The sequence below is a fragment of the Pholis gunnellus genome (genome assembly GCF_910591455.1).
Source record: "Pholis gunnellus genome assembly, chromosome: 11".
NCBI classification, from domain to species: domain Eukaryota; kingdom Metazoa; phylum Chordata; class Actinopteri; order Perciformes; family Pholidae; genus Pholis; species Pholis gunnellus.
In genome coordinates, this window is record NC_136538.1 from 18129343 (window position 1) to 18150091 (window position 20749).

The window sequence follows — 20749 nt, forward strand, 5'->3', positions numbered from 1 at the left end:
AGGAGCTCTTACAAAGAAAGCTATTCCGTACAATCCGTGCAGCGCTGCTGCTGCTGAAAGATCCATCTCCTTTTGTTAAATGCAACCCTTCCTTTAAAATCACTGGATGTCTCTGTCACGCTGAATGTGTCAGATTTTAGATCTGTTTCAGTGAACGTTTTTGTTATCATTACAGTATTGGTTATTTCACGCCTAATTGATCAAGAGTATCAAGTTTATCAACATTTTGAATAAAGTCTAAATCAAGACTTATGTTGACTTTTTGTTTTTCTTTGGATAGATTCTGATCTTTTGTAGATCAACCGTCTACAACTGTTTTCTTACATTTCCAGCTGTCACACCAAACGTGTATTAATCCACTGCTAAAAACAGCCCACCCAGAATGCACTGCCTGATTGAGTGTTTGTTAAATACTAACATGCCCAGCTGTCTTAGGAATATACTGATCCTTTTTTGAAAATGAAGCGTTATATTTGAGACTGTTTTAAGTTTTTAGTGAGAACCAATTGTATCGTATTTTATTATGTCGAAAAAAGTCATAACGTCATAGCCGAGTATGTCCAAAGACCAAAATGTCATGAAAAGAATTGTAGTATAACACGTTGAATAAAGTCATAATATAACATGTTGAAAAAAATAATAGTTTAGTATGGTGATAGACTCAAGAAAAGGTAATTGTGTAGTACATCAAAAGAGTCATAGTATAGCATGTACAAAAAGTCATAGAGTACATCAAAAGTCATAGTATGTCGAAAAAGAGTCATAGTAGAGTATGATGACAAATTCACAGTAAAGCATCAAATAAAAGTCATGTCAAGTATGTTTTAAAAATGTCAGAGTATATCCAAAAATCTTGTCGTAAAGTAATTTGGAAAAAGGTAAAAAAATATATAGTATAGCAAGTTGAAAAAAGTCCTAGTATAGTATGACACAAGGCAGAATATACCAGTTTAGTCAATTATTGTGCCTTTTATTTGTAACATGAAACACACAACAAATGCACAATACATCTTCAAGTTTTGCATCTGAATACAGTTGAAGCGTGAACTCATTGCCACAGTAAAGCTCCCGTGATATGTTGTCACAGGTTTATGTTAAAGGTAAGATGACATTCATTGAGAGTTGCTGTGTGGAAGAGAAGTACACATTGTGGTCACAGTATTAAGACGGTATAGACTACATCCTTCCCATCCCTGAACAAATGATTTGTTTCCTCCATTCAAAGGAAACAAAGTGAAACGTTAAGACAAAGCAAATACATCAAATTGCTAAATGTGTGATTTCCGGTTACTGTAGTCAGTTGGAAGAATAAGTTAAACAAACTGCTCTTCTTCATTGTGCTTGTAGTGTGTCTGAAAGACAAGCTGGGCTTCATGAAAACGACTAAACAAAAGTAAAAAGATATTAACAATATAATCTTAACTCGAGTTCTATTCAATAGCTTTTTTCAGAGCTTTGAACCACATTTCACGCCATCAAATGGAGCTAACTCACTGATTCACTGAGGGGGGGAAGCTGGAAAGTGGACCTGGAGTTAAGATTATCTTGTAATTATTTCTAACAAAATGTATTTTAAAAAAAAGTCTCTTCTTGACTGAAACAATGCAGTGTCCTGGAGGCTGACATCAAAAGTTGACCTACACAATTCAACATGTCAGATCCTTAATGCTTTTGAGGATAAAGTGCAGCACTTTGATTGACACGGAGGTAGCGAAGGCTAATTAAAGCTGAACTGATGGATGAAAAGTTCAGCTTGTCCAGTTCGTCTACAGCAAAGAGAAGTGGAAGAGAAAAGATGAATTAATGGCAACAAAGGAATGACTTTCCAGAATATCTAAAAATAGTGCAAAGGGTGGGGTGAGCGGAGGTAATTCTAGTCATTGTGGAGAAACTCGCCGCCCCCCCCCCCCCCCCCCCCCCCCGCCCTCTTTCTGTCCCACTGCCTCAGGCCAATGTCGTGCGACAACGGATCCTTGACTTCTCAGTCGGTAATCTTTTGTTACAGCGGAGAGGTTTACCTTTCACACTCAAACAATACTGTCCGGCTCGGACACAATCGCACGACGCAGACACTTGTGCCACATTCTCACGGATCAAATAGCTTTCTACCACTGGGATCAACAAGCTAATTTTATATTAACAAACTGAAAATGTATAGAAATAATGAGAAAGAAGAGTTTCTGTAGGTCATCTAAACACTACCAGATTTGTGTGTGTGTGTGTGTGTTCATACCTGTGTGATCAAAGCGTAGTGACACATTTCACGGGGCTTCGAGCGCTGCTCTTGGCCTGCAGGGGGATGATGGTCTGGGCTTGGAGGCAGTATTTCTCCTTGTGCTTCAGCTTTTTCAGAATCAGCTTTTTAGCTTTTGAGCAGCAGTCCATCTCATGCACCTCCTGAAGAGGAGAGAAGAAGACCGGAGACAGTGGCTGTCAGACTGCATAATATCTTTACATACATACATTTCATACATACATTTTCTTTATGTTTCGTTATGGTCTTTATTATTTAGTGTTGCTTTTGTTCTTGTTTTTGTTGTTCTTCTTCTCCTCTCCCTCTTCTGCTTCCTCTTCTATTTCGTAAGAGTAGTCGTGGTAGTTTAAAAGTCGTATGTTTATAATGTACACATTTAACTATTACATTATATTTGTTTCAGGCTCCAGAAAGAAATGTGTTACCATGGTGGTGATTCTTTTAGTGCTGAAACTTAATCGATCAATTGATCGAAAAAAAAACATTTTTTAAAATTAATTGATAATCTTGCAGCCCTAAAAGCTTTATTTTACATGCTCATCTATAACATTACATTACAGTACATTTCTTTTGTTGAAGTTTTTATCCAAAGTGACAAACAATACTTAAAAATAAAATAAAATAAAAATGTTTCTCCAAAGAAAAGCTCCATATAAACCTCATTAAATATGAATTCATTATTATTAAAATGTTATTCTTAATTGTTTGTCTGCAGCCAAAAACAGTATGGAGATGTGTGTGTGTGTGTGTGTGTGTGTGTGTGTGTGTGTGTGTGTGTGTGTGTGTGTGTGTGTGTGTGTGTGTGTGTGTGTGTGTGTGTACCTCCTGTCCACTGGTGTCTATGAGGTAGATCTCGTAGTGCAGACTCCTGTGCATCTTACGGACCATCAGCCTCGGGGGCTTCACACGGACCACGATCCCCTGCTCGGTGCAGTTCAGCCTCAAGACAGGAGAGCTGATTTGGGCTGCAGATGCAACATAAGGAATTTGTTTAGTTTATTTATTTTTTCCAAAGATGATGACAAAACAAGTTAAAGAGTACAACATAAAAGAAGGAGAAGATGATAGTTTTGTAAGAACTTGACACTTCAAGCACATTTTGTATGTGACTTCTTCTTGCCAGTTTGGGGGTTGAAGTAACAGGCAACTGCTTGTTTTTATCCTTTAAAAATGACTTGAATTTCTCTATTGTTGTATAGACCTGGACCAGGATCGATTGAGAGTATAATAAAGTGACTGTATTATATGTATAACTAAGCAAATTGTACTTTTTGAGTTAGTAAATGAAATTTCTTAGCTTAAAAAAGTGTATTATTAGTTACTCTTCATGCAGATCTTACAACCTGAACTCTTCTGTATTTCTTTTTTACTGATACCTCTCCTTGAAATACTCTATTACGTCTCCACTCCTTATAGTTATTAATAAAGAACTATGCCAGCGTCTGTCGAGGCATCAGTTTGGGAAAGCGACAATAAAACAGACGATGAGGAGGGGGAGAGCAAACACTCACTGTCCCAGCGCGGGCTGAACCTCGGGGAGAGGGCCCAGGCTGATTTGCTGGAGGGCAGGGAGGAAGCGTGCACTCTGGCGTAATACCACTCTCTGGGGTCAGAGGTCAGGGCGCTGAGGTCACAGTGGGGCCTCTGGATCCCCTGACAGCCGGACACGTCCAACCACTGAGGCTCGCCATAACTGAGGAGCATGGATCATAGTAACATGTCTTACTGGCAGTGATGGATATATACATATCTATAGATATATAGATATATATATAGATGAATTAGCAAAGTAACTAAAGTTATCAAGTACATTCCTCTGAATTGTAATGGAGTACTTTAACTATTGCAAACAACTTAAATCTTCCTTTAAAAAGTCATAAAATGATTTATGCATCAATGGAAAAAAGAGAGAAACACTGAATGTTTGCAGTGTTAAATGTAGCTCTGCTGTACGTGTGTGTGTAGGTGTGTGTGTGTGTGTGTGTGTGTGTGTGTGTGTGTGTGTGTGTGTGTGTGTCATGGCTCACATCTTCCACTGGACGTAGAACTGCAGTGAGCTGCTGTTGGCAGGTGGAGTCCAGTGCGCAACGTTTTTATAGTCCACGGAGTCAAACCTCACCTGGGTGGGTGGAGCGAGCATCACTGGAACTGAGGAAGTAATTGATTACATGATAGTTTAAGAGGAGATAGAAGCATCAACTACCTTTTTTTTTTTTTTAAAAGGTCAAATATTGATTGATTAGTTGTTTGCTAAAAAAAAAACTAAAGGAGGATATTAGACAGCAGCTCTTAAGTAAACAACAAAAAATGATTTACAAACGGGACGATAAAACAGAAAAATATGAAAATAGGATTTGGAATTACTATCATTAATAGGAGTAGTAGTAGTATAGGAGTAGTAGTCCTGGGGACATACAAAAGGGGGGGAGTGCATGACAGCCAGTACTTCAACTGTAAAAACTAAAGAAGGCGTATACATTCCAAATAGCTTCTATATACAGAGCTCATGACACACTCAAGTTACTCTCCTGAACCAGTAAGTCAAAGTTCAATGTGTCTATTTCTTTGTTCTTGTCTTGTTGGTGATTGATAATTACTGACATTTTTTCTAATTCTTACTGATGTCTTAGAGAGATTTAGAGTTAGAGAACTGTTTGTTGTACTAAACCCTCATAATATGTAACATCATTTGTGATTCCCTTACTTCAGTGTAAATCAAGTCCTGTTCTGTTGTTTCTCACACTGTTCTGTTGCCTTATTATATTTTATATATTTGTGAGTTCTGTTATATTAAAGACCAATACATTTAAAGTTACACTCCTCATGCCCTTTAAATATGTGAAGGTCCTCTCAGCTGAGCGCTGATGTTTTAAAGTGATTTTAAAAACATGAACAACTTCTGAGAAAGAAATCTGTGCGACGTTGAAATCAAATCAGTCAGACAAGAACAATCCATATGTCATAAAACATGCACATGTATCGGCGGTTACCTTGAGCTGTGACACAGACACCCAGGTTCCCCAGCAGCACGGCTCTGAGCAGCAGGTCAGTCATGGCGTGGAGGCAGTTTGAGGACGAAAGACACACTGGACTGATGCTGCAGGCAACACGGTACGCCTTTAACATGCCATCAACTTCCTGTTTTTAAATTGCATTATATGCATGGACCATTTATGGCATTTCTGACACAATGACCACGTTACATGGATTGACACAGAAGTACATTTTTGTGCAATAGTCGTGACAGGTTTCATTAAAAAACAGTTTCAAAGTGCTGAGATTTTGTTTGTCTTGAACGTAGCAAACCTAAAACCCTGCACGGAAGGATGCATTCACTGACTGGAGACTAACACAAAAAAGATGTGTCTGTTCATTGGTCAACACAGTGGTTCTTAACCTTTGTTCTGTTATTCCCCCTCTGAAAGCTGAAATGAATGCACCCCCCCCACCACCACTTACAATACAATGTTAACTATGTATCAGCAAAACTAACAAAACAAGCCCACTTGATATACTGTTAAAATAAAATATGCATTTTTCTTTTCATGCATATATCTCATACATTTCTGTCATGTGCGAATGAGAAATGTTTGCCTAATTTGCCAGAATTTTGGGACACAAAAGACACAAAGCTGTACTGCTTTGTTGCTATTACACCTCAGATCTGAATATGCCTCCTCACACTTTGGATTTGACTGACATCTTTTCTCAGACATGAGTGTTCTCTAATAGTCCTTTTTCACAGCAAACACTTTGACTTCTTATAATAGAAAAAGTATTAACACTATTCTACTCAAATGTCCAAGTACGACATGGCAGTGTGACAGTGAGCCAGCCTGCACAATACCAGGACCCTGAAAATAAAGCAGCTAAATTGAATTCAGCCATAATTCGTTTTATTATTTCTTGAAAAAGGCCCATTAATACATTCTTCAAATGAAGCTCTGTGAGTTCTGTGAGGACGTATTACTCGTAACGGTCGTTTGTTTGTTCTCTGCAGGTCAGAAGAAATGCCACACTGCTCTGCTTCAGGTTGACACAGTTACAAGTATTTGTTAGTTGAACGATAACCATCAACTGTCCAACCATTTTACTGGAAACCAACAGTTTACTGGAAATGTGTTGCATAATGACGGTGACAACAGAGAGAGGGAGAGAAAGGAAGAGGGACATCTCATCGACTTCTTTCCTCGCACTTTATGGTTCCACTTCGTGTTAATTATTAACTATATTGTTAATGGCTTTATAAATATCTACAGAAGCGGATGAGATTATATCATCATTGTTCTGCAAAACCTTAAAATACATCATGATGCAAATTCTGATCTTCTCATGACAGTTGGACTGAACTTGATTAAGTGTACATTTGATTTTAATCACATTTTTTAACTTGTAACAGATTTAGTTGTACACTTGTCTATCATGTTAATTCAGGTTAACTTTGCAGCACTTTTATACCGTGTTAGTAAAACGTGTACATCCTGGTCCTACAGCATTAACGCAGCTTAGGTGACTTTTAATCACCCAAAGGATGTTATGTTATGTTATGTTACCACACTATGATTAATGGTTCCCAGCCCGGGGCACACGTGTAGATATAGGGTACATACTAATCTTCAAAACATAGTAATTAGTTTTGGAATAAGAAATGTTTCCACACATTAAGTGGACCTGTAATAACAGGGTGAACCAGCACTCAATGGTTGAAATCTCGGCCCGGGGGACCTTTGTTGCACATTATACACCTTCCTCTCACTGACTTTCAGAATAAAAGGCAAAATTGCCAAAACATAGTCTCAACAAAAACTAGAGTGTGCGTGAAAACTTACCCAGTGAGCAGAGAAATCTAAACAGCTAAAAGTGGTCAAATTAATAGCTGGAGTGATGGATAAATTAATCTAAATGTTGGTTTTACACATGAACAGTGAAGCTGGAATACATAAAAGTAACAGCCAAACTGTGCAAAAACGTATTTTAACAGTATGAACCTTTGTAAGAGTATAATGTGAAATCACATCCAGGTTGAATTCAGTTCAGGTGAACACGTGTTGAACATGAGGAGTGGTGTTGATGGTGTTGTACTTGATCTGACAGGTGCTGTGGGAATATATCGGACAAAACTGGGGCGGCTGTGGCTCAGTGGTCGAGCCGGTCGTCCTTTAACCACAAGGTCGGCGATCCCCATCTCCTACTGTCCACGTGTCAAAGTGTCCTTGAGCAACACACAAGTTGCTCCACGGGCGTTTCGCAGCAGTTAAATATGGTTTAACTTCTGTAGATTACCAGAAACCCTGCAAAAAAAAAGAAATCTGCAGATACCAAGAACGATTTGAGGATACACACCTAATAGTGAAGTCTTGTTACAGGAAACAAAATAGGTCTCCCTACTCCCACACACAGACAGCAAAGAGGAAGGAAACATCTCGAACAGACACCTACGCAAACACACACACAAAGGAGGTCTTCCTCGTCACTCAAATTACTGGATTCAGAAGAAGGAACAACGTAGCTGCCTAAATGTCATCATGACATGTGTGCTTCTTCCTTTACATAGTAACGTGACAGCATCTGATGTGGTGATTTACATCGTGACAGTAATAACTCGGCTGCAATTTGGCTACCTGAAGGGTCTGCATTTCACTTACAGGAATTTGGTGATGACAACATACACGATTGAAGACATAGATGCAAAACACCAGCTGTGGAAGAAGTATTCAGAGTGAAAGTATTACCGCCACACTGTGAAAATACTCCACTAAAAGTAGAAGTCATTCAATTAAAACCTTACTTCTGTAAAAAAGTATTATCAGCTAGATTTACTTCAAAGCAAAAGTATATATTATGCAGCCTAATGGTTCCTGTCAGTGAGTTACTAATGTATGTGACGCTGGATTAATATTGCTGCTGCATTAAAGTGTTTGTTGCATTTGGCTAATTTTAACTCCTTTGTATACGGTTGAGTAGTTTAATCTACAGCAATGCATCATATTCTATAAGCTCATGTTTGTAGCGTCGCTGTCCTCCCAGAACCATCCATCTCTAAAAAGTCAACTTTACATGAGCACTTGATGCTTCAACTTATCAGATATATTCACTTTCAAAATCCCTAAATTTGAATATACAAACGAAGCGAAATACCTTTATCTTCTTTTTTTTTTATTGAAAGTATGTAATGTTAAAAAAAATGACAGAGGACAAACAAATAAAAACAGTAGTTTGCAGAGAGAAAGGGAAACATTGTGTGGACAGATGCAGAGATATCAGATAGCTGCTGAGAAAGGATAATAAACAGCTAGGTAGCTAAATTAGAGAATCAAGTGCTTAAGTTGAATTCGCTGGCCGTTCATCCAAATCCATCAACACATTCAAACATCACCACGCTCAGACAATCACTCCGGATGGAAATGAAATCAGTCCTTTCCAATTTGAAATTGGTTGACCGAAAAATGTACAAAAAAGAAAAGCACCAATTCCCTTTTCCCAGTCAGTATCACTTCAAATGTGTTGTGGGTTCACTTCAGCCAGACTCTATATTCATATATTCAGCAGTGAGTATAACCCGATTGACCCTTTAACTTAACATCTGTATGTTTTAAGTTACTGAAAACAAAACAAAAGTTACATACAAAACATGAAGTGACTCAAAAAAAAAACGGACTAAAGCACGGACACAAGGCGCAACACAAACGTCCAACAGATTGTGTAATGTAACGTACAACATCACTTCACTGGTGCAAGATCGCAACTCATTTCATGAGAAACATATTTGAGCTATTTAAACAGATTTAAAGGCTGAGTGACACATAAAATACATTTTCCATCCCTTTGTCCTCCTGCGCGATTGTCCATCCTTTCCGCAGAGCGATACCACACAGGAGTAAACGCATTTGGCGTTAAGTGATCGAGGAATTGATTCATTTCTCCCTCGTTCTCCTCCTCCTGATCTACCAGCAGGTTAAGCCACACTCACGCCCCAAATATGACATTTTACTCAGAAAAAGGTCACATTAAAGAAGTTAAAGATGCTCTAACTTCCGGTTCACTGCGACTTTAAGGTGCTACGAGCCTCATGACAAACAAAAGGATTCGATTCAGGTAAAAAACGCACAAGTGCAAATAAGCAGAAAGACAATTCTCAGTATTCATAGACTGTTCCACAGAGATTACAGTATTGTGAAGTCGTATACATAGCCAATAGATGATAATGCATGATTAACAGATGTTTATGAAACGGTATGTAAATGGTTAGTATTTCAGCATGGCTTAGGGGAGATGCAGCACAGTTAAGTCCCTTTGAGTCATTGTGTGGGATTCTGTGCATGATATACTTCATCAATCGCGTTAATATAAGGAGCTTTCTCTGCTACCAGCAGTGTTAGGAATGAATTGTTCGTAGCGGCAGCAGAATTGATCACAGGCGGCAAAGGATGAAACACAATTCTCAGAAATTTAAAACATAATAAATGGACAACATCACTATCTATCATTGTGCTGCTAACATTCTGGTGACTGATCCGATTTGGCATCTTACAACTTCAAGGACATCCGACTGATGCAACTGTAATTGCGAATGCTTTTCAGGAATATATCTCACAAAGGCTGCTTGTTGTGATGCTTTGACAAATTCATGTAAATAGAAAGAAAAAAATGTAACTGATGTTAAGGTGCACGAACGAGAGGGACGTCTCTTATTCTGCTTTAAGCTGGCATTGAGACGATTCGTCAACGAGACGACACAAACCAAACCACCGGAAATTTGTAACCAAGACTGAAAGTCTGGGAACATTCAATGAGCCACAGTGTTCGGAGGTTCCACCTTAGGGCCACGGTAACCCTCCGTCACTTCATCTGGTGCCAACTTATCCAACACCGGACGTTTCTCGTAACCAGTGGAGACTTGACTGGGGTATTCATCTTCTTCCAGGTCGTTGCCTCGCATGTACCCGGGTTCCTCATTAATCCCTGCCCCCACGTCGTCACACACACCGTCATCCTCGGTTAACACCCTGAGCGGCAGACGGAGCTCGGGCTCGGGCTCAGTAGAGGGCGGAACACAAGTTGTAAGTTCCTCCTCCTCTGCTGAAAGCAGAGGTGTGGGCGAGGCAGGCCCCACTTCTGGCACGAAGAACGTCTCTTGAACCGTCGCCGAGATCACCTGGATCAGTTTAGTCGGGAACGTCTTTGAGACACAAAGAGGAATTGTTAGATATGGGTTGAAATTTAAAAACCCGTTCCTTCAGCAGGGTTACATTCTCTTAGCGTATTCAAACCGAAGAATTTCCATTTAAATGATCAAATGAAACCAGAGTTGGGAGGATGAACATACCATAGACGTTGGTAGAGTTGGTAGAGAAGTATTCGGCGAGGTCTTTTTTCGGTACACCATGTAGAGGACAAAACCAAACACAAGTACGGCTGCCAACAGGCTGCCAGTGACGATGAGGAGGATGTGATCTAGATGAAACAGATGTAAAATATTAACAGAAGGACTCTAAGCCACAAACACACACAGTCTGGCAAAAGAGACCAATGGTAGCTCTGACTCACAGTGGTTACTTTAGCAAGATAAAAGCTTGAACAAGTTTGTGAAAGGACTGTGACTTAACCGACCAATGACGAGGCTCGATAAGAACTGTAGAATAAAAAGGGTCCGGCTGCTGCTGCTGCTGATGATGTTTGTGAACCACTGGTCTAACTAACATCTTCACTTTTGAGTCAGAAGTATTTCCAGTAGACACCATAAATCACGGCGGATACCCAGAGGGGCCATTGTTTACGGTTAAACATTGTTTACAGTTTCTCCTGTATTATGTTTACTGGACCAGATATTTAAGCGGTTAGTTCATTTCTTATGAGCTGTGTTTTCCCGTTGGGATGCCTCTTGGCAAAAGGAATAATCTTGATGAAGTGGTAAGTGCACAAACCATCCAGCTTTGTGATTTACACTTGCAGGCTTTTTGACTTTTCCCCTTTTCTGCTTTACATACAAAATATTGTCAAAATGTCCACCCATTAATGTGGGAAACACCGTCGCCCTTTACGTATGTGCGATGACTGTTAGGTGGTCAAAACATCAAGTTATACATTAGGTTTTAGTATCAACCCCTGGAACTCAAAGAGCAAGAGCGTTCTTCTAAACTCATTCTCAGCCGGTTGTCAAAGCTGTTGTGTATCATGCCAAAATTAACAGGAAAAAAAAGTAATTAAACTACAATTGCTGCCTCGCTGAGTTTACATCCATGTCTGTCAAAAATGTCATCACTTCATCATTTTACCCCGTTAGTCATTTGTGCTAAATTGTTATTATTAGCATAACAATTCTTCAGTTATGGCCTAAAACGTGTTTTGTGACCACAGAAATCTGATCGGTTCTTCCTCAAGTCCAGGTGGACGTTTGTCCCAAATTTAAATCCAGGCATTTCTCAGATATCGCATTTTTGAATAATTACCAAACGTGCGTACGTTCGTACGTACGTATGACAGAGACAACCAGAAAAAAACCATGCGTCCACTGGAGGCATAGAAATGTTACTCAACAGCTTGATGTTGCTTCTGCTGGCAGGACGCAGTACTCTTGTGTGGCTTGAACTGATATCTTCTCCAGCTCTCCGTACATCTTCAGACAGTGATCCTTCTGTGCAGCATCCACTGGAATCTGCTCCTCACACACAATCTTCTCACAGTAAAACGTGTGGTGTCGCCCCTTCTGCACAAACAACAAACAGAGACCTTTACAAGAAAACTACATTTGCACATATAATTGTAAGCAGTTGTTCTTCCCCTGCTGAACCATCTAGCATTGTTTGATTAGTAATCATCACACGAGGAAACGGACAGGTCTTCATGTCTCATCAACGTCATTCCAAACTTCAGAAGGTGTAGAAGATGTTTGTGCAGTCTCACCTGGTTGATGATCACAACATCGTAACGAAATTCAGAGAGCTGGCTTTTCTTCCTCCTTGTTTTTGTATTTGGACTGCTCGGCACCTTTTGGAGGTACACCAGCGAGGGATGTGTGAAGCGGAACAGGACAGTGCCATCATGTTGGGAGGTGACGTTAACTGATGGGAAGTCCACATTACCTGGAAACAAAGAAAATGGGTTAAACGTAATCTCAATTTCAATGTTAGAGACTGAGGCGTGCTGAGATGATGAACAGCTGCTCTGACATTCTAGTGTGACGCTGTCAGCAGGAATGTATTTATGGGAATTCATTCATTTAAATTAATGGGATACTGTTTTGATTTTAGCATATCATTATTAAAAATGCTGTATTGAACAAGAAAGTAATGACTATGTTTCAACAAAGGAAAAAAAAAAAGGAGACAATTTCCTTTTTTACAACATTTGTGGTCATTTGAGTATACATTTCAGAGACTTCATGGTGCACCTGAATGCACCATGAAGTCCCTGATGGTTCCTACACGCTTTTATTTCTTATGCATCTATTCCTCTACCACCTTCTCCTTCACACGTCAGTGTCAGTCTGTGTTTGACATGCCAGGTGACAGCCAATCAGAAAGCCCGTTACATCCCATGTGGCTGATTTACAAGAGCGTTATCTTGTTTTACCATCACAAGGCCCAAAGCATCACGGAATGGCTAAATGCAGCGGCTAAAAGGAGAAGCTAGGTGACCAAGCAGGGCCCGTAAAGCAGGGAAACGCACCTGAGAATGGGAAGGGAAGTTAGAAGCTGCATTTTTTATTCAATTTGTGATTCCAGTTTTTTATTACCGTTTTTAAACTGCAATACATTTTTTTATTTCACAATTTTTTTATGAATTAATTAATGTATCTTTAAATGATGTACTTACTGACTGTTTCATTTTTTGTACATGAACTATTTATTGATGAATATTAATATTGTATTTGCAAATTCTTTTTATAGCTCCTCTTTATTTTAAATGTCAAACAATGAATTACTTGGTAATTAAGTCAATTTATTCATAGATTCACACGTTGTTATTAATCAATGAAGTGCTTTACTACTCTGTCAGTAACTCGTCTCAGATGATGAATGACTGTAGATGACACCATGAGGTTAACATTTGTGGTTTTGAGTGAAATCTCTCAGAAGCTATTGGATGGATTGCCTGAAATGTGGTACACAAATTCATGTTAGTCTTGTTATTGACTCCAAATGTAACCGGTATTGTTGTCAGGAATTTGTAACCATATTTTTCTACACCCGTCTAATTTCTGTTTTCAGGAGACGCATTAGTGTGTGAACTCATTAATTCAGGTAAATATTCACGGTAAGCTCAGTGAACACTGACACCAATACTCACATTTCTTCACTACTTGAGAGTCCTTGAAATAGCTGAACGTGATTCCATCAGAAGGAGCACAATCAGACTCATTCTGTCCAATCACGGCCGTCACGTCAAGAAGGTATTCACTTTTTGGATCAGAGAGAAAGGACACGTCTAATTGTAGCGGAGCTGGTGGCTTCACCCAAATTTCCTGAGGATAACTGGGGAAACAAATAAGAGAAAATAATGAGCATACCTGAAAGAACTTACTATCATCAAATGTCTTGAGACGTTTTAAACACATTTAAAATAGCTATCAGCCTGCTGTACATGCATGTAAACAGTCAATAAATGCTTAATAACACACTGTTAATTGTTGGGTGCTAAAAATAAATATTTTGCGAAATATCTGTTATTTCTAGAAATGTTCAAGCCTTTTTTTACATGAACATAATCAAACTTGTGTTACGCTATAATGTAAGGATATCTTTCATTTAATTAAGGACATGTGTGTAGAATTGTGATATCCGATAGCTACGGTGTTTGATTTGTCCTTTCTGGGCCACCGTAGCAACACGGTGGACTCAGTGAAGCGCATCCATGTAGATATGAAGGGCTCATTCAACAAGTCTTAGTTCTAACAGGCAAACTGACTTTTAGCAGGTTGTGTGCACAAAGGGAAACACACTAACCCTTCTTTTGCATCGATTGAGAAAATCCGGACTCTGAATCGTAGCACTGGCGACAGCTGCTCGTAAGTCCACCTCAGAACGTTGTGCATATTGTGGCAGTCCAGGGTCACGTTGGTCGGCGGCTCCACTGTGGAAACAGAGACACGAAGCGTCAAGACTGCAGACATCACAAGGCATTCAGATTTCACACTGGACGTCTTCAAAACACCAAAACAAGACAAGGGAAATAATATCACACATAGTCGTTGTGCCGTAGGTGGAGCTCCCTTTCCCTTACTGAACTCTGAACTTTAAATGAGTGGAAGCAGAGAATCCCCCTCTTTACAGAAACACTTTTATTAACCCTTACAGACTCTCAGCTTAACCCTGCTCCTACCCTTCTTCTCCATTAGTCTGTCAAATTCGGGGAGGCTTTGTAGTGCTTAGAACCTCCCACTAGAGGGCGCTGCATGCAAACTGCTACACGAAACAATCCTGGTGAACCTCTTTTATGGGTCTATGTTCGCGCGCGCGCGCGCGCACACACACACACACACACACACACACACACACACACACACACACACACACACACACACACACACACACACACACACACACACACACACACACACACACACACACACACACACACACACACACACACACACACACACACACACACACACACACACACACGACAGCATGAGGTTAAGAGAATATTAATAGTCTACGTATATTTCTTTAAACTTGGTGGTAGAACTACAACTTCACTCAATGTACTGAGTTCTTTCAATTTAATAAGAAACGTTGTGCCATGTCTCTTCTGACATCGAGGAACCCAGAAAAAGGACACTTCCCAACAGCGTGTATATACTTCTTCAAATTTAAAATAGCAGAGTACAAACAAGACAGACAGTGTTTTCCCTTTTACCCCCTTGTTAACAGTTTAATGTCAATTCAGCATGTTACAAGAAGACCAAATGATTTCAATAGCAGTGCTGAGATCAGCTCTGGAAACAAGTTTTATTTTGATCCCGTGCATGTTTACACAAGCCTGACGATGTACCTCATGTTACAGGAAGCAGCCATGCCTGGCAGCATTGCACAGTTACTGTTGACACACACACACACACACACACACACACACACACACACACACACACACACACACACACACACACACACACACACACACACACACACACACACACACACACACACACACACACACACACTAACGGCTAACGGCTCAACTTTTAGTTTCAGAGACAATAAAACCTAAACAATATTATATCTTAGTATTTTTTGTAAAACAGTTTGGAACATTTTCATAATTGTTTTGTTGCGGTTTACTGAAGCACCACCAGCAAGGCCCATTACATTTGTACATTTAAAAAAATAAAGTAGTGTTTAATTTGTAGACTGACTTTGGCCTGGCGTTGCCAAGTTCCTGGACGCACCTTCAAAAACTTTTTACGAGTCACCTCTGTTATTTTACAGATTAAGAGAACAAAAGAGTACATTTCAGTTTCAATTCCTCTGAACTAACATTTACGTGCATGCACGTAATAATGCACACCGACACAATGACGGAGCGGCTCAGGAACAAATTGAGACGTGAGCGGAGTGAAAGAGAAATCACAGATGAAGGCATGCGTACTGTCAAAGAAGCGCTAACCGCAGCCGTCACGTTGGTCGCTGAGGGCGTCCACCACAAGGGAGCGTGAGACCCACACAAGTGAAACCACCAGTTCACAATTTCAACTTCCACTATACCTTCTTGCAGTTTGATAGTTTTTTAGAATAGAATTGATTAATACTAGAGAAAACATTTCCTGGTATAATGATTTACAGATTGATACACAATCCCATTGCAAACTGCACAGAAAAAAAGCACAACTTTAAGTGTAGAACAATATTCAAAATGGCAGTTTTCACAGCTCCTTTACAGTTTCCATCTTAAGTTTAGCCATTCAAAATTAAAATCAACCAATTACAAAAAGGTCAGAACGTCCACTTTGGGAATGAGGTCACCCCCCCCCCGCTGAGGAAAAGTATTTACTAAACACTGAGCGTGTGTATAAGTGTGTATAAGTGAAGCAGATCGGTCACGAGGACAGAAAACAGAAGCAACACACACACGGCTGAAAGGTTTGTGCACACAAAGCACAAACCTCCTTCAGAAGCAGGAAGAGAGAGCAAACGCTATCAGATGTTAGAAAGGAGGTCACTGTGATGGAGGAAGTCCAACAATGTGCAACGAAACAAATGTGAGCAAAAAAAAGAAATGATCGTGTGCAAAATAAATGCAGCATTCAAGTACAATATGTTTCTAGTACTTCTTGGTAATAATAATAATAATTGTATTATGTCCTTTCATAATTCATGCTTTGTGTTCCTTGTTACAGTTGTAAAATATTTGTGTGGGTTTTTTTGTTGTTATCTTTATATCACTGACTGATTTTGCAACTAATTGGGAGTTTTGTTGAGCAAATGACAGTAAAGCTCTTAAAGCTTAAAGTCAGAATGAGAATTGAGTTCAACCACAGCAAACGCACACCGAAGTGTGCAGAAGCGTTTCAGAAGTACAGAAGAAAGTAGAGGAGGTGGACAGAGCACCAGAGACGCGGACACACACACTGCACAAAGCACAGATATAATCACACACACACATCAAGAAAACGTTAAAACATCACTGACAACGTGCAATCATGCACCAATTATTTACACCACAGCTACATTTTAACATATCACTTGACGACAGTGATCTACACACAACCCACGTGGCTTCCTGCTGTGTCTCATTAAATGTCTGAGCCGAGGATCGTTTTCACTACAGACATTTGGACTCGCAGCGTGAAAAGCACAAGTGTAACTACTGACATCAATGCTGGCTGCATTCCATTTAGGTGTATAACGACTAGACTGGTTGGGCTGATTGGTGGCACTACACTGTAAATAGAGATTCAAAAAGCAACGCCACTGCTCAGATTTGAATGCAGTGCTAAGTAACGAGGCAAGTGTTGACATGTTCAGGCGGCATTGATAACCATCTTGTCTTATTGTATGCAAATAACATCAGACTAGCCAACGTACTTGGTTGGTCGGTGTGAAGGATATGGTATTTTCCAATAAAAACTCTACATATTTAGTTATTATGCTGTTATTATGTATGTTTTTCATGTAACAGATGAATCCCAAAGTTCTCTAAAACAGATTAAATTGTAATTTGAATCAGGAACTCAGTAATCAAAGAGTCAGAGCACCGACAAGATAATGAACCCAACCAGACATCTGATGGAAGCTTTCAGTTTTTTGTGTTTATTTATATAGATTTTAAAAAACAAAAGTCCATCACCAACCAATGAACGTTCGGTCAGGCTGATGAACTGATAACTTCTCAATATGTTGTTAGCGCTTTGTTCACTGTCCACCTTTCATGTCAACGGCCTCGACAACAGGCACTGCGGTGACATACGAGGTGAGACGCGACACCTTAATGGGAGAACCTATTCCAAGGTATGAATGAAAGGAAACTCAAGGACAAAGTTTATGTTCTCTTGGAAAGTCCCACTCAGAGTGACACAAGTCGTGCTATTGTATAAGGCGACTCATCCCGATTGTCTCATAATACACATACATATCAAAACTAACACACACCAAGAGGAAAAGAGATAGGAGGAGGAGAAAACCTCATTCAGCCAGTACGAAAAAACAGATTTCAGTCAGATATACAGCTGCTAGAAAACTCTTATTGAACTCTTATAGTCCCGTTGGGACTATCTGGCTTTAGCCCCGGTGAGCCTGTGAAGGGCGGTGGCTGTCAAACTTCCCTCGGACTTCTGGTCATTGTTTACTCATACTGTTCTTTACTTTGCTATCGGACTTCAAGGAGTTCCCTTTTAATTGAAACGACAACGGCTACAAATGCATAAATGCAATAATCATCTCAAATAAAGCTCACATGTAAACAAAAGAAGAGATAGATATACTGTCGTCTATGTCAAAATATATAAAAATGAAATGCCAAAGTTTGTTGAGACAGTCTATTGATCTCCGCTGCGTTTCAGCACCCAGGAGAGCACACACACACACACACACACACACACACACACACACACACACACACACACACACACACACACACACACACACACACACACACACACACACACACACACCTCACCTTAATTAACAGGTAACATTCACACTGTAAATGGCATATTCGTACATTTTTATTAATTTGTAATAATATTTTTTGCATAACTATGCTGAGTTATTTGCCTATACACATGCACACATCATATAGTGGTGCTTTTTTCTGCATTGCTAATTTGACCACTGTTTAATAAATCCTACATGATAATAGAAAATACAGGCTGATGTAGGAGACTTAATAAATCACTCTCACGTCCCACTTTGAGGTCGGAGTTTGTTAAGTCAAATCAAATGTTTCTTGTTAGTGTGATTCAAAACAGGCCCGCGTAAATCAAGAACGTGTCAACATCAGGAGGGACAAACGGCAGTTCAAAGCAGGTCAAATGATTCAAATGCTTTCTGAGTGGCTACTTGTCAAAGGATTTGAATTCCCCTCGCATTTTATTACTTCACGCTGCGATGGTAAACCGGAAAAAAACACCATCTAGCTCATCAAAAATACATGACGTTAACATTAACGTTTGTATTTAGAGCAGTTTTTTGCTGATAGCATCACCAAAAATGCATTTAAGCATCTAGTGTGTTCCAGCAATCCCCTCAGACTGCAGAGGATCGATTCTCATCTGCTTAATGCCTCTTTAATGGTGTTTGGTGAAGTTCCAAAAAGGGTCATTAGAGTTTTTCTGCCTCGTCTCTCTCAGCAATGACCATACTTAGAGGCATTAGCAGACTAGCCTGTGCACACCATCTAATGTGAGAGGATAGAGTTCATGTAAGGTCAGAGGTGAGGATTAATAAGGTTTCGAATGATACCTTATTCATTTTTATTTAGCTGATTGCAGCTAAACCCATGTGGCACTTCGACCGCCCCAAGTTTCAAATCCTGTTTCTAGACTTCAGCATTTTGTCCCACGGTCCTTTTTAGAGACTTTTCTGTGCTACTCATATGACGAATGAAGCAAAATGCCAAAGATTAAAGTGAAACTGTACACCATTTCATCTATTTCTAATAAGATATGAACATTTACAAGTGTACCACAGTGCACAATATTCCAGTTAATATCGATGTCTAAAGCAAACCTGCACGTATGTTTGGCTTCTGCAGGATACGGCTCCTGCATTTGGTTCTCGATATGGAAATCAACAACTTTGCAGAAATGCATTACACAAACAAAGTGTCTTGGGTAATACTGAAAAGTACAAAGAGGAAATAAAGAAAACCACAAAAGACATGTGCTCTGCAGTTTGGTCAAGCAATCAGCCTTATCTGAACTGAAAGGAATCCACCCAATGTTTACAGGATGATGTTTGACAGTTAATGTATGATTGAGTAGCATGTTGAACGGTTTTCTGGGGTCAAATGTTCACAAGGTAACGTCACAAGGTAACGTCACGCAGTATATTTAAAGTATACTCAGTCATGTACAGTTGATGTGGACAACTTCAGCCAGGTGCTGCTTCACAATACCAGTCTCTCCGGCAGTAAAAGGTTGCCAATAAAATACATTATTTTTAACCATAACATGCCTTGTTTACACATCCCGTGTGTTGGGTTCCAGGAGTGGAGACCAGCGGTCCGTCCTCATCTCACCTCCTCGTAATAAACTATCAGGCTGATTACAACCAGAGATTCACTTTGAATCGACATTTCTTAAATGATGTGTCACGTTAGGGTTGATTCGGCCGCTACAGAGGTGTTGAACCAGACTAACGCTACGATGTTAACACCCTAAAGTCAGCTCATGCATATATACGTACGCTGGTAACGTGGAGTGAACTTACCGTAGGCCGACGCAGCATGTGACCACACGAGAGAGAGGAAAACGGAAAGAAATGTAACAAAATCCATATTTAACAGGCGATCGGATGCTCGTTGTGTTCTTTCCTCAAAGTGAGCATGAAACGGAGACACTAATCTAATGGTTCATTGGGAAGCTGTAGAGGAACAACAACAGCAGGCTAAGCCGCAGCTACGCTTCTCCCACATCCGCTATTGGATCAACGGATCCAATAGCAGATGTGACGTTCACGGCACTTCCAAAACCCCGTAAATTAACCCTTCCAAATACAAAGCTATGTCAATATTGCTTGTTGCTCGATTTGTGAAATAAAGTGGCATGAAGATGATTTATAACAGCAATAAATAAAGAGACAAATACTACATGCATTGTGTGTATTTGCTTATTATTATGTTTTGCTTTCAGTTTTGTGTTACAAGTCATTACCTCAAATAGTGTTTAAACATATTTATACACTTATTATTAAAGCAATCTCCTAAAATGTATATATATATATATATATATATATATATATATATATATATATATATATATATATATATATATATATATATATATATCCGTGAAATACAACCTAAGAGAGTAAAACTACTTAATTCTGAAGGAGAAAA

General features: G+C 39.5%; 2 protein-coding genes across 2 annotated transcripts; both read right to left on the reverse strand.

Annotated features, from left to right (window-relative positions):
* Positions 1–1685: 1685 nt before the first annotated feature.
* On the reverse strand, positions 1686–5308 carry il22ra2 (interleukin 22 receptor, alpha 2; the record flags this gene model as incomplete). Its single annotated transcript, XM_079169155.1, has 6 exons — positions 1686–1766; positions 2234–2397; positions 3077–3219; positions 3766–3947; positions 4282–4402; positions 5245–5308. The coding sequence occupies 5 exons, from the start codon at positions 5306–5308 to the stop codon at positions 2242–2244; spliced, it is 666 nt and encodes a 221-aa protein (XP_079025281.1). The 3' UTR covers positions 1686–1766; positions 2234–2241.
* A 3104-nt stretch (positions 5309–8412) lies between these two features.
* Positions 8413–20310, reverse strand: ifngr1l (interferon gamma receptor 1-like). The gene is made up of 7 exons (XM_079169399.1): positions 20122–20310; positions 14200–14326; positions 13544–13728; positions 12158–12336; positions 11792–11960; positions 10581–10708; positions 8413–10433 (listed from the first exon to the last, which is right to left on the reverse strand). Exons 1-7 carry the CDS (start codon positions 20186–20188, stop codon positions 10041–10043), a joined length of 1248 nt encoding a protein of 415 aa, XP_079025525.1. The 5' UTR covers positions 20189–20310; the 3' UTR covers positions 8413–10040.
* Positions 20311–20749: the final 439 nt, after the last annotated feature.